At 42.8% G+C, this 12,006-nt stretch overlaps 1 protein-coding gene across 3 annotated transcripts in view; it reads right to left on the bottom strand.

Moving 5' to 3' along the window:
- Positions 1–2,886: 2,886 nt before the first annotated feature.
- Positions 2,887–12,006, bottom strand: part of TAF5L (TATA-box binding protein associated factor 5 like) — a 46,202-nt gene continuing 37,082 nt past the window's right edge. For all 3 annotated transcript variants that reach the window (XM_077486579.1, XM_077486582.1, XM_077486580.1), the window contains one exon: positions 2,887–3,843. In XM_077486579.1, coding sequence (XP_077342705.1) covers positions 3,046–3,843 — 798 coding nt within the window. In that variant the 3' untranslated portion in view covers positions 2,887–3,045. The remainder of the gene's footprint in view (positions 3,844–12,006) is intronic.

Genomic DNA, 12,006 nt, shown 5'->3' on the forward strand with positions numbered 1-12,006 from the left:
TTGACACTGTTTTGGGACCATTGACATTATTACAGTGATCAGAGCTAAAAATAGTCACTGATCACTGTATATATTACATTGACAGGGAAGGGGTTAAACACTAGGGGGCGATCAAGGGGTTAAGTGTTCCCTAGGGAGGTGTTTCTAACTGGGGGGGTGGGGAGTGTACTGACAGGGAGTAGAGAGAGAGATTGCTCCAGATCACTAGGAACAGACAATCTCTCTAGTCCCCTGTCAGAACAGAATGTTTGTTTACATTGACAGATCCCCATTCTGGCTCTCTAAGGAGCAATCGCAGGTGGGCAGCGGACATCGCAGTGGCCGGCCACGAACATTGGCTCCAGCAATGTGTGCGCCTGCTAGAGCCATTAAAGGGGCCACCGTGATTTGCGCAGCTGAGCCATTCTGCAACAGTATAACTGCGGCAGCTGGTCAGCAAGCAGCTAAAGAAACCCCAACTTCTCATACCAAGTGAAGCTGGCCCTCCATGTCCAATGACAAACCTGGCCTTCCTAGCTTTTAGGATCAAAGATATCACAGATTCAGAAATACCTCTGTCTTTCAAAACCTGGGCTTCAGTTGTAAAGCCTAAAAATGTTTACCTTAATGAGTACCATTAAGTTAAAAATAAAAAAGAAACAGTTTCAGCGTTTGTATTGCCCCCTCCCCCCCTTATAGTTATCTGAGTCCAATCTTGATTTAGTACTGTGCCTGTCTACAGGAGCTCTCTCCTCTTTTCTACGCGCTCATAGGCTTTGCTGAGAGCAGAGGAAACCAATGGCTCAAATCTCGCGACGAGGGAGCAGGACGGGGGTCGAGCCTTGCTGTCTGTAAACTCACGATCGAGCCTGCAGGTGTGCCACCATGGGTAGCAGCTTCCTATGGTGGCACACCAAGAAGAGGAGCCTAGAGCATGGGTAGGCGACCCCAGAAGAGGAGGCTCTATGCAAAACCATTCCGCGGGAAAGTATAACCTATATTTGTTATTTTAAAAGAAAAAAAACAAACACAAAAAAACAAACATTTTACTTTACATACGCTGTCAGCGACCATGCAATTAAAGCAATTGATCATGAAGCAGCATGTTCCTTGTGGCACCGTCAGGCTGAATCTGGATCAGATGACCCTTCAAGCAAGACAGCCAGATCACCCAGAGTTTCAGAATGTTGATCGGGGATGAGATTTCAATGACAAGCCCCCTTTATCAAGAGTGCCCAGGACTCTACCTCAGCCTGAAAGGATGGCTACTTCTGTAAGGATCTTTCAGAAGACTGGAAGGGGCCACCAAGCCAGGACACCCTGGGTCTTGGGTGCCAAATAATTCAGTTTTTCCAGGGGCTATACTGAGATTTGTCCCACAACAATAGCTGCATTTTAGAGGTCTAGGAAAACCGAATGAAAATACCTCCAAGCCCAATGCAAAAGCATAGAGTCAGACAACTCCTGAACTAGAAAGCTCTAATCTGAAATTGAAGAGTTTGACTTTTCCCCAAGAAAGAAACAAACAATCTGGAGTATCTGGGTCTAGTTCTAAACACAGAACGAAACAATGTGTTGGCTCCAGTGACGATTTCTGAAGGTTCAGGAGTTAATTTCAAATCACTGTAACGTCTGGACAGTCAAAGGCAGATTGCATTATAGCGCCTACACTGACTGTTCCCTTAAAGTGGTAGTAAACCCGCACATTTTTTATTTTATTTTTTAAACCTGCAAAGCAAAAGGCATAATGAGCTAGTATGCACCGCATACTAGCTCATTATGAAATACTTACCTTAGAACGAGGCCTCGACATCTGGCCCGATCCACGCCAAGGGAGCTGACATGCTCCCTCAGCGTTTCTTCCGGGTATCGCGGCTCCGGCGCTGTGAGTGGCCGGAGCCGCGATATCGTCACTCCCGCGCATGCGCACGGGAGATTTCATTCCGGCCGGCCGGCCACTGCCGGATTTTCAGGCCGAGAAGCCCCTTGTGCGCATGCGCCGCTGCAGTCAGCGGTGCATACCGAGTGGAATATCTCCTAAACCGTACAGGTTTAGGAGATATTTTTTTTACCTACAGGTAAGCCTTATTATAGGCTTTCCTGTAGGTAAAAGTTAAAAAACTGAGTATACAACCACTTTAACAATAGGTCACCTAAATATCTCACAATGTGGATGGCATGAGTACACAGCAGGACTAATACAGGGGCCAGCACCTTGGTGAACACCGGGGTACATCCTCCACCAGTATATTAGTTTTAAGGCAGGAGAGTACCAGATCCACTGTGGGTGCAGACCAAGAGACCATAAGCAGCGCAGACAAAATTTGTGGGAGAAGGTTTAGGGGCTCACTTTTGGTTTCTGTGCTTAGAGTCATACTCAGACATATTGGGACTGCGTGGCAGTAAGGTAACAAGGCTTAGGGTACGATTCAAGGGCTCAGGTACCCATGAAACCAAGACCGCTAGTAGCAAGTAAGGGTTGGGTGGCTGGAAGTGACCAAAGTCACTGTAGATGGGTAGCAGGAATGGATTACAAATTTCTGTGGCTCTCTGCAAAAGTAGGAACAGCAGCAAGGAAATAGTTCCTCAATGCTGTAAGGCAGGAACAATTGCAGAGAGTCACTCTAGCCAACGAATGATGTCAAAGCCAATTGCAAAAAACTGAGCATGGTCACAGTAGAAAGGGTTATTTTGGGCTAGCCTACAGTTTGCCAGAGTTCAAACCCGAAAGGTGTACAATGTGCTGGACAATAAACATCAAGCTTACGTGAGATTTGCAAAGGAAGATGCCCACTGTAATAGGATCCTATTTTGTAAATCTCCTCCTTTATTTTCAGAGTACTTCCATGTGCTTTTAACTTTTAATGTAAGAAAACCTCAGACACTTAAATTACCCAAACAAACCTCTAAATTTTCATTTTTTATAATGTGGCAGGCATAAAGCAGAAGTACATTGAAAATCCAAAGGCCTTCAATGGCGTACAAATACTAAAGAGCTTGGAAAATGCCTAGGAGTGAATCATCCATTTCAGTAATTGTTTTTAATGTTCTCAGTAGAAGCTAGCATCAATGTTCCTGCTGTTCTTGTGCTGTTCCAGTAACCATTAGTAGATTACATGCCATAAATTGAACACTCAACACATTATTAGTCTGCCCTGTGTATACACCAACTAGTTCACTAGAAGAACCATCAGAAGGGGCATTGCAATAAGTATTTCGAATATCCCATACACGGACAGAGTTATCCATAGATGTAGAGGCAATTAGGCTGCTGTCTGGACTGAATGAAAGGCTGTTGATATTGTCAGTGTGCCCTCTCAGCTCTTTATAGAGAGTCCCTGATGCCAAATCCCATAGTTTAAGACGTTGATCCTCCCCAGCTGAGGCCAAGTACCTTCCATTTGGGGAAAAAGCAAGGGCAAGCACAGGCCCTCTGTGTCCGGTGAAGAGTCTTACAGAGTTTCCTTGCTGACTGCTCCATAATCGAACTGTCTTATCAGTAGATCCTGTGGCAAGATAATTTGAGTTGGGATGGAATTTAATGCAGTCAACATCAGCTAAATGACCTGCATATATTCTGAGAGGAAATGTCCTATCAAATGACCACAACCTGGCTGTGCGATCATGAGAGCCACTTGCAAAAAAGAGGCTACAGGCACTAACATCTAAATCCCAGACTGGATATGCATGGCCTTCATACAGGACAGTGTTTGTGTAGGTTTTAAGGTCCCAAAAGCGAATGGATGAATCTTCAGAGCATGACAAAAGGCCAGAGCTATTGGAAAGGAAACGGGTACTGTAAACTGGCCCACAGTGTCCTCTAAGTATCTTCATTTCACTACCAGCCTGATCTTCATCTTCACCCTACAAAAAAAGGATGCAACAAAAAAGGTCAATATCATAAACAATGCACATTTTATACAAGACTGCTCGTTAAAGTAGTATTTTAATTGTAGTAAAATATAAAAAGAATAGTGGTGCGCTGAACTTAATGTACATAAAATCAATAGTGTCTAAAATAATGTGCAAAATCAATCTTGAGCAGAGCAATTGAATAGAGAAATATAATATTAGAACTTATAAGAGAAAGCAAGGCTAGTTTCAATACACAGATGGCCAATGAAGTATAAAAACTGGTTAACAAATAAACCAGAAAAGGAGATTCCAGTAGAGAAAAGAAAATTATTATAGGCCTGCGTGCTGGAAAATCTATGATTATATAAAGTGTAATCACAAAGTGTCAACGGTGCATAAATTAGGTCAAAAAATATTCAATAACAAATATGCAATATTTAGAATAATAATAATAAAGTAAATTCATAAACTATTCAATATTCAAAAACAACGTGAAACATATTCAAAGTGCAAGGTGCATTCGTAGTTAGTGTCCAACATCCAAAAGTGCTTGGTGCCTGTAAACGTCAATCAACAGAGAGTGCTATGGGTGATGGGTGTCCCGTGTAATCCTGCGTAGTAAGTATATGGGTGTCCCCTTACTGCTGTAAGGTTACAGCGTGGATATATGTATCTTTATGATCTTAAATGGTCTCTCCCTTTTAGGTTCCTATGGTGGTCCCCCAAGTCCTGATGGACGTACTTTCCTGCCCGTTTTCAGCAGCGTGAGGTCCCTTTAAGAATGGCCTGGGGATGCTAGGAATAGGCAGGGTGGAAGGTTACACCAAATTGTTGCATGGAATGGTATAAGCAAAGAGGAGGAATACCTCATGGTGTAGTATTTTGAAACTAGAGGTGCACCGAATGGGTTTTTTGGTGCCGAAACAGATACCGAAAATGAAAAATACACTAGGCCGAAAACTGAAACCGATACCGAAACATATTTAAAAAAAATGTTTTTATACAGGAGATGGTCGGAAACTGGGGACGTGGTGCAGGAGATGGTCAGAGACTGGGGACGTGGTGCAGGAGATGGTCAGAGACTGGGGACGTGGTGCAGGAGATGGTCAGAGACTGGGGACGTGGTGCAGGAGATGGTCAGAGACTGGGGACGTGGTGCAGGAGATGGTCAGAAATTGCACACTTGATACAATTTATACAATGCAGCCAGAGTGTCCCCTCATAGCAGCCAGTGTCCCATCATTGCAGCTAACCTGTGAAGAGAAAAGAGAAGAGGAGAGCCGCCTCCGTCGCCTGTTTGATCACAGCGCCGGTAACATCACAGCTTTCAGTTCAATAGCTGTGTGTTCCCGGCCGCGCACCGTCACGTACAGCCCCTCCCCCTTGTCAGGGCACTTTGATAGACAGATCATCCATCCAATCCTGCGGGTGATCTTTCTATCAAAGTGCCCAGACAAGGGGAAGGGGCTGTACGTGACGGCACGCGGCCGGGAACACACAGCTATTGAACTGAAAGCTGTGATGTTCCCGCGCTGTGATCAAACAGGTGGTGGAGGCGGCTCTCCTGCACTATAACACGATATAGCTTTTCATGATGGGCGGCACCATTTTCGGCTCCATTATCGGCCGTTTTTCTCTTTCGGCAAATTGCCGAAAAGGGCATTTTCGCCGAAATTTTCGGTGCATCCCTATTTGAAACATATATATATATATATATATTTTTTTTTTTAAATAAATACATGTTTCAAAATACTACACCATGGCATACACCTCCTGTAGTGGTATAGTATCTGAACAGATCAATATCTGATCAGATCTATACTAGCGTCCCCAGCAGTTTAGGGTTCCAAAAAAACGCATTGTTAGCGGGATCAGCCCAGATACCTGCTAGCACCTGCGTTTTGCCCCTCTGCCCACCCCACCCAAGTACAGTATCGATCAATCTGTCACTTACAAAACACTAAACACATAACTGCAGCGTTCGCAGAGTCAGGCCTGATCCCAGTTTTTTTTGGTAGAGTTTTATATTTAAATCCTGAAGGCGGTGCTTGGTTTTCGGGGTCCCATACGCGGCTAGGCTCCCAAAAAGGCCCACACATGTGGTATCCCCGTAATCAGGAGAAGCAGCAAAATTTATTTTGGGGTGTAATTTCACATATGCCCATAGCATGTGTGAGCAATATATCATTTAGTGACAACTTTGTGCAACAAAAAAAAAAAAAAGTTTGTAATATTCCCGCAACTTGTGGCAAAATATAAAATATTCCATGGACTCAACATGCCTCTCAGTAAAGAGCTTGGGGTGTCTACTTTCCAAAATGGGGTAATTTGGGCATTTTATGGCCTTCGAAACTGATAGGTAGTGAGGAGTGAAATCAAAAATTTGCACCCTTAGAAATCCTGAAGGCAGTGATTGGTTTTCGGGGTGCCGTACGCGGCTAGGCCCCCAAAAAGTCCCACACATGTGGTATCCCCGTACTCAGGAGAAGCAGCAGAATATATTTTGGGGTGCAATTCCACATATAACTATGGCATGGGTGAGCAATATATCATTTAGTGACAACTTTTTGTAAACTTTCTTTTTTGTCATTATTCAATCACTTGGGACAAAAAAAAGAAAAATATTCAATGGTCTCAACATGCCCCTCAGCAATTTCCAAAATGGGATCATTGGAGGGGGGGGGGGGGGGGGTTGTACTGCCCTGCCATTTCAGCACCTCAAATGAGATAGGCAGTCATAAATTAAAAGCTGTGTAAATTACAGAAAATGTACTCGTTTGTTGACGCTGTAACTTTTGTGCAAACCAATATACGCTTATTGACTTTTTTTTATTAAAGACATGTGGCTGAATACATTTTGGCCTAAATGTATGACTAAAATTGAGTTTATTAAATTTTTCTTATAACAAAAAGTAGAAAATATCTTATTTTTTTCAAAATATTCAGTCTTTCCTTTTATAAAATCGTAAAAAATTAAATCGCAAATACCATCAAAAGAAAGCTCTATTTGTGGGAAGAAAAGGACGCAAATTTCATTTGGGTACAACATTGCATGACCGCGCAATTACCAATTAAAGCAGTGCGAAATTGTAAAAAGACCTCTGGTCCTTAGGCTGACGACTGGTCCAGGGCTTAAGTGGTTAAGGTCCTTAACCACTAGCCAACCAGTTCTGGAGGGCATCTATTGAAGTCCTGCCAGAACAGAACCTCCCGCTGCAGCACGCTCTGTGAGTGCTGTGTCTGAAGTCCTAAAGGGCCAATCTCAGCGTCCCCTAACCATGTGATCAGCTGTGTCCAATCATAGCTGATCACAATGTAAATACACCTGCTGGTTATCAGCATTCCTTTCCTCAGAGGAGAGGCGGTAACCGGCAATCCTGATAGGGGAGATCTACACCGATAACCAGGGCATGGTTTATCAGTGTTCTGATGATCAGTGCAGTCCCGACAGTGCCAATCCGTGCCGCCTCATCAGCGCACATCAGTGAAGGAAAAATAATTTTTTTTACATTTTGCAAATTATATTTCATTTGTTTAGCAAAAAATAAGAAATCCAGTGGTAATTAAATACCACCAATAGAAAACGTGTGTGAAAAATAATATGATAACTTCAAATGGGTAGTGTTGCATGACCGCGCAAAAGTGCAACAGCGCTGAAAACCAAAAGCTGGTCGGGGCAGGAAGGGGTAAATGTGCCCAGTAGGCAAATGGTGAATCATTTTTAGCCAACTGCTCAGGTAACCTAGTCCGACCTTCAAACCACCTGAAGCAAATCATTATTTGGATTTTTCTCCTTATCCAACTCATAGCTAAATCCTTACTTATGTCTCACAGTAATACGTGACATAGTTACATAGTAGATGAGGTTGAAATAAAAGACAAGTCCAACCTATGTGTGTGATTTTAAGTCAGTATTACATTGCATATCCCTGTATCCTCCAGCCCCCTCATTAGCTTTGTTGCCCTTCTCTGTACTCGCTCCATTTCCAGTACATCCTTCCCAAAGACTGGTGCCCAGAACTGGACAGCATACTCCAGGTGAGGCCGGATCAGAGTCTAGTAGAGTAAGAGAATTATAGCTTCTCTCTATCTCTTGCGTTAATCTCCTTTTTAATGCATGCCAATATTGTTTGCTTTGTTAGCAAAAGCTTGGCATTGCATGACATTGCTGAGCCTATCATCTACTAGGACCCCCAGGTCCTTTTCCATCCTAGATTCCTCCAGAGGTTCTCCCCCCAGTGTATAGATTTCATTCATATTTTTCCCACCCAAATGCATTATTTTAAATTTTTCCACATTAAACCTCATTTGCTATGTAGTTGTCCACCCCATTAATTTGTTCAGATCTTCTTGCAAGGTTGCCACATCTTGCAGAGAAGTTATTGCCCTGCTTAGCTTAGTATCATCCGCAAATACAGAGATTGAATGGTTTACCTCATCCTCCAGGTCATTTATAAACAAATTAAATAGGATTGGTCCCAGCACAGAACCCTTGGGGACCCCACTTTCCACCCTGACCATTCCGGTTACTCCCCATTTATCACCACCCTCTGAACTCATGCCAATGGACCTTACTTTGTACAGTAAACGTTTATGGGGAACTGTGTCAAATGCTTTTGCAAAATCCAGATACACCAAGTCCACTGGCCTTCTTTTAGCTAGATGGCAGCTCACCTCCTCATAGAATGTCAATAGATTGGTTTGGCAAGAAAGATTCTTAATGAATCCATGCCGATTACTGCTTACGATACAGTTTTCATTACTAAAATCTTGTATATAGTCCCTTATCCTCTCCAAGCTTGCATACTATTGATGTTAGGCTAACAGGTCTGTAATTCTCAGGGATGTATTTTGGCCCCTTATTAAATATTACAGCTACATTGGCTTTTCTCCAATCGGCTGGTACCATTCCAGTTAGTAGACTGTCAGTAAAAATTAGGAACAATGGTCTGGCAATTACTTGACAAAGTTCCCCCAGGACTCTGGGGTGCAAGCCATCTGGTCCCGGTGACTTATTAATGTTAAGTTTTCCCAAGTCTAATTCTAATTCTGTCCTCTGTTAGCCATGAGGGTGCTTCCTGTGATGTGTCATGAAGATAAACACCTCAGTTTTGGTTACTAAAGCCCCCCCCCCCCACTCCCTCGTGAAGACTGAGGAGAAGAATAAACTTCAATACCTTCGCCATCTACCCATCCTTTGTAACCAGATTTCCTTCCTCATTCTTTATGGGGCCAATATGGTCTGTCTTTTTTTACTATTTACATACTTAAAGAATTTCTTGTGAATTGTTTGGAAGCTGGCACCATCTTTTTTTTTTTTTTTTTAAATCTGGAGCTGCCGTGTTGCTGCATGTGATCAGCTAGGACACCAACCATTTGAGGATTTGGAAGTTCGGTTGAGAGCAGACAGCACACTAGCAAATTGGATTGTTAACACCAGATGCATACCCTTAAAGTGATATTAAACCTCCTTTTTTCAATTGGTGATCTGGCCTGCAAGTCTATTTTTCAACAGAACAAGTTGTCTTGTATATGTAGCACATACAGGATTGAGACAAACCATTTACTGTGGACAGAGGTGCTGACAATGGCAAGCTTTTATTCATTTATGTAAAATCTTCATGCAACAAAGGAAAAAAAAAAACTGTTGCTGTAACCGCTTAAAAAAAATGTTAACTGGAATTTGGCTTCAATTTGTTAATGTATTTAAATTTGCTAATACATCTAACATGACCCTCTCCCAGACCGACAATGCTGTTGTCTCTGTTGCACCTTCATCCAGAGTGTAGGCACTCTAATACAGGAGATGTGTTACCGACAGGATCACCAGGTAAAAACAGAGGGAAACCCACCGCGCCCGCCCCCCCCAAAAAAAAAACAGAAAACACATGCAGGAGCAGCTCGGAAACAAGCTGCTGACACAAGTTTGGAAGTAGTTTGGAGAGGAATCCTATGCTTAATGCTTTTATAGTTGTGCGAGTACCCGGATATGTTTTTCTAAATACAAAACTAGCGAGAATGCACTATCCAGCCTCTTTCTTGTTTTAAAATTAAGGACAACTTCTCTGGATTTTCCTGTGGGATCCTGCTGAGCCAGTTCCACGGCTTATGTGGACAAAACTTAAGTGTGCGGTCACACTGTTGGAGGTGAGCGCATTCACATATGGGGGGGGGTCACGTGTGCGAAGTCACCCTCTTCTGATCCAGATCATCACTTGAGTGACTTTTTGGACAGTAATACGTATAATACCCCAGTTTGCACTTTTGTCTCTGTGGATTGATGAATTGGGAGAGAAAAAAAAATTTTTTTTTGGACACTTGATAATACTACATTTCTTTCACTGTGAGCTTGCGTGTAACACTTATTTTTTTATGTTCAGTTAAATTTTTTAGCAATATTGATTTTCCTTGTTTATGGCACCATCTATGCATTTGTAAGGTTACACAGATATTAAAGCCTTTTTTTTTTTCTTTAAAATACCAAACATGTCATACTTGGCAGCCCTGATCCTCCCCTTTTAGAGTCCAATGCCAGCGCTCCTGGTCCCTCCCTCCCGCCAGGTTTCCCCACAGCAAGCAGCTTGCTCTTGGGGCACCCAAGCATGCATGCTCCTGACCCGTGGCTCTGTGTGTGTGTCCATTCATACACAGAACCATGTCTCAGCTCCACCCCTCTGTCTTCTGATTGGCTGTGCTTGGGAGCGCTGTTGCACACAGGAGCTTTTTTACCTTCATGCATATAGTGCATACAGGTAAAAAAAAACCTTGTCCCTTTACAACCACTTTAACAAACTACCTGTCTTAGGGTGGCTCCACTCTATGGAGGTGCAAAAAAGGCACCTGGGACAGCAGACCTGTCAACACATGGAGAGGATAGGGTTATATGCAACAGCAAATTGAAACGAACAAATTAGCCAAAAAAAGCAAACATTTGTAACTAACACTTTATAGCAACGTTTTTTTTTGTAATAAAGGTTGAACATAACTGAATAAAAGATGACCATTGTAAGAAACCCTGTTAAATGGTTTGTCTCAACCTTCTAGCTGTCACTTTTGTTGGACAGCTTAGTCTGTTAAAGGATGTTGGAAAAAACACTTTCCGAAAAACTCACACGGTGGAAAAACAAAACAAAAAAAAAACAAAAAACAGACTACAAATAGCTGCTGACTTTTACTATATGGACTAGGGCTGCAACTGATCGATTATTTTCATAATCGATTAGATGGCTGATTATTGTTTTGATTAATCAAATAATAACCTTAAAAAAAAAGTGTGGTGTATAATACGTAACTTTTTTTGTTTTGTTTTTTAAAAGGCAATTTATTCTTAATCTATATGCAGTGGTAAATATAAATAACAAACTATGTGATTAGGGGGCCTCCAATTCACTGAGAATAACAGACAGAAGAGATGTACTATTGGAGGTGGAATCTGGTAAATATGATCAGACTCAGAGATCACTTTTTTTTTTTATTTAGACCCCTTTCACACTGGGGCTCATGTAATGTGCCCTGCTTCCACGTACTGTGCCTTGCCTCCATGTAAATATGTACTTTAAATATATTGGAGGTAATAGAAGGCATTACATTTACTTCAGCCTCCACCTTCTCTGGGTTCAGATGCTGATCTTCCCTGCACAGAGCTTTTAAAGTTTTTTTTTTTTTTTTTTTTTTTTTTAAACAAGCATGTTATACCTGCTGTGGGTGATGGTTTTGCACAGAGCAGCCCTGATTCTTCTCTTCTGGGGTCCCCCACAGATGCCTCTGATGCCTCAATTGATAGTATAGCGTACCCCTATAGCAAGGTAAAAAAACTTCTGCCTTAAAGCGGAGCTCCACCCTAAAGTGGAACTTCCGCTCATTGGAACCCTCCCCCCCCCTCCGGCACCACAATTGGCACTTTTCAGGGGGGAGGGGGATGCAGGTACCTGTACAGTACAGGTATCTGCACCCACTTCCGGCATAGATTCTGCAGAAGCTACGCCCCTTTCCGCAGAATCTACGACCCTTTCCAAAGGTCCCCCACTGTCTCCTGGGAAACACACGGATCCCAGAGACAGCGGGGACCATCCTTATTGCGCAGCGCGACTCGCGCATTTGCAGTAGGGAACCGGGAAATGAAGCCGCAAGGCTCCACTTCGTGATTCCCATACCCAAGATGGCGGCGGCAGC

This window comes from Lithobates pipiens, unplaced genomic scaffold (assembly GCF_037356315.1).
Source record: "Lithobates pipiens isolate NorthernLeopardFrog02 unplaced genomic scaffold, aLitPip1_a1.2 Scaffold_18, whole genome shotgun sequence".
Lineage (NCBI taxonomy): Eukaryota > Metazoa > Chordata > Amphibia > Anura > Ranidae > Lithobates > Lithobates pipiens.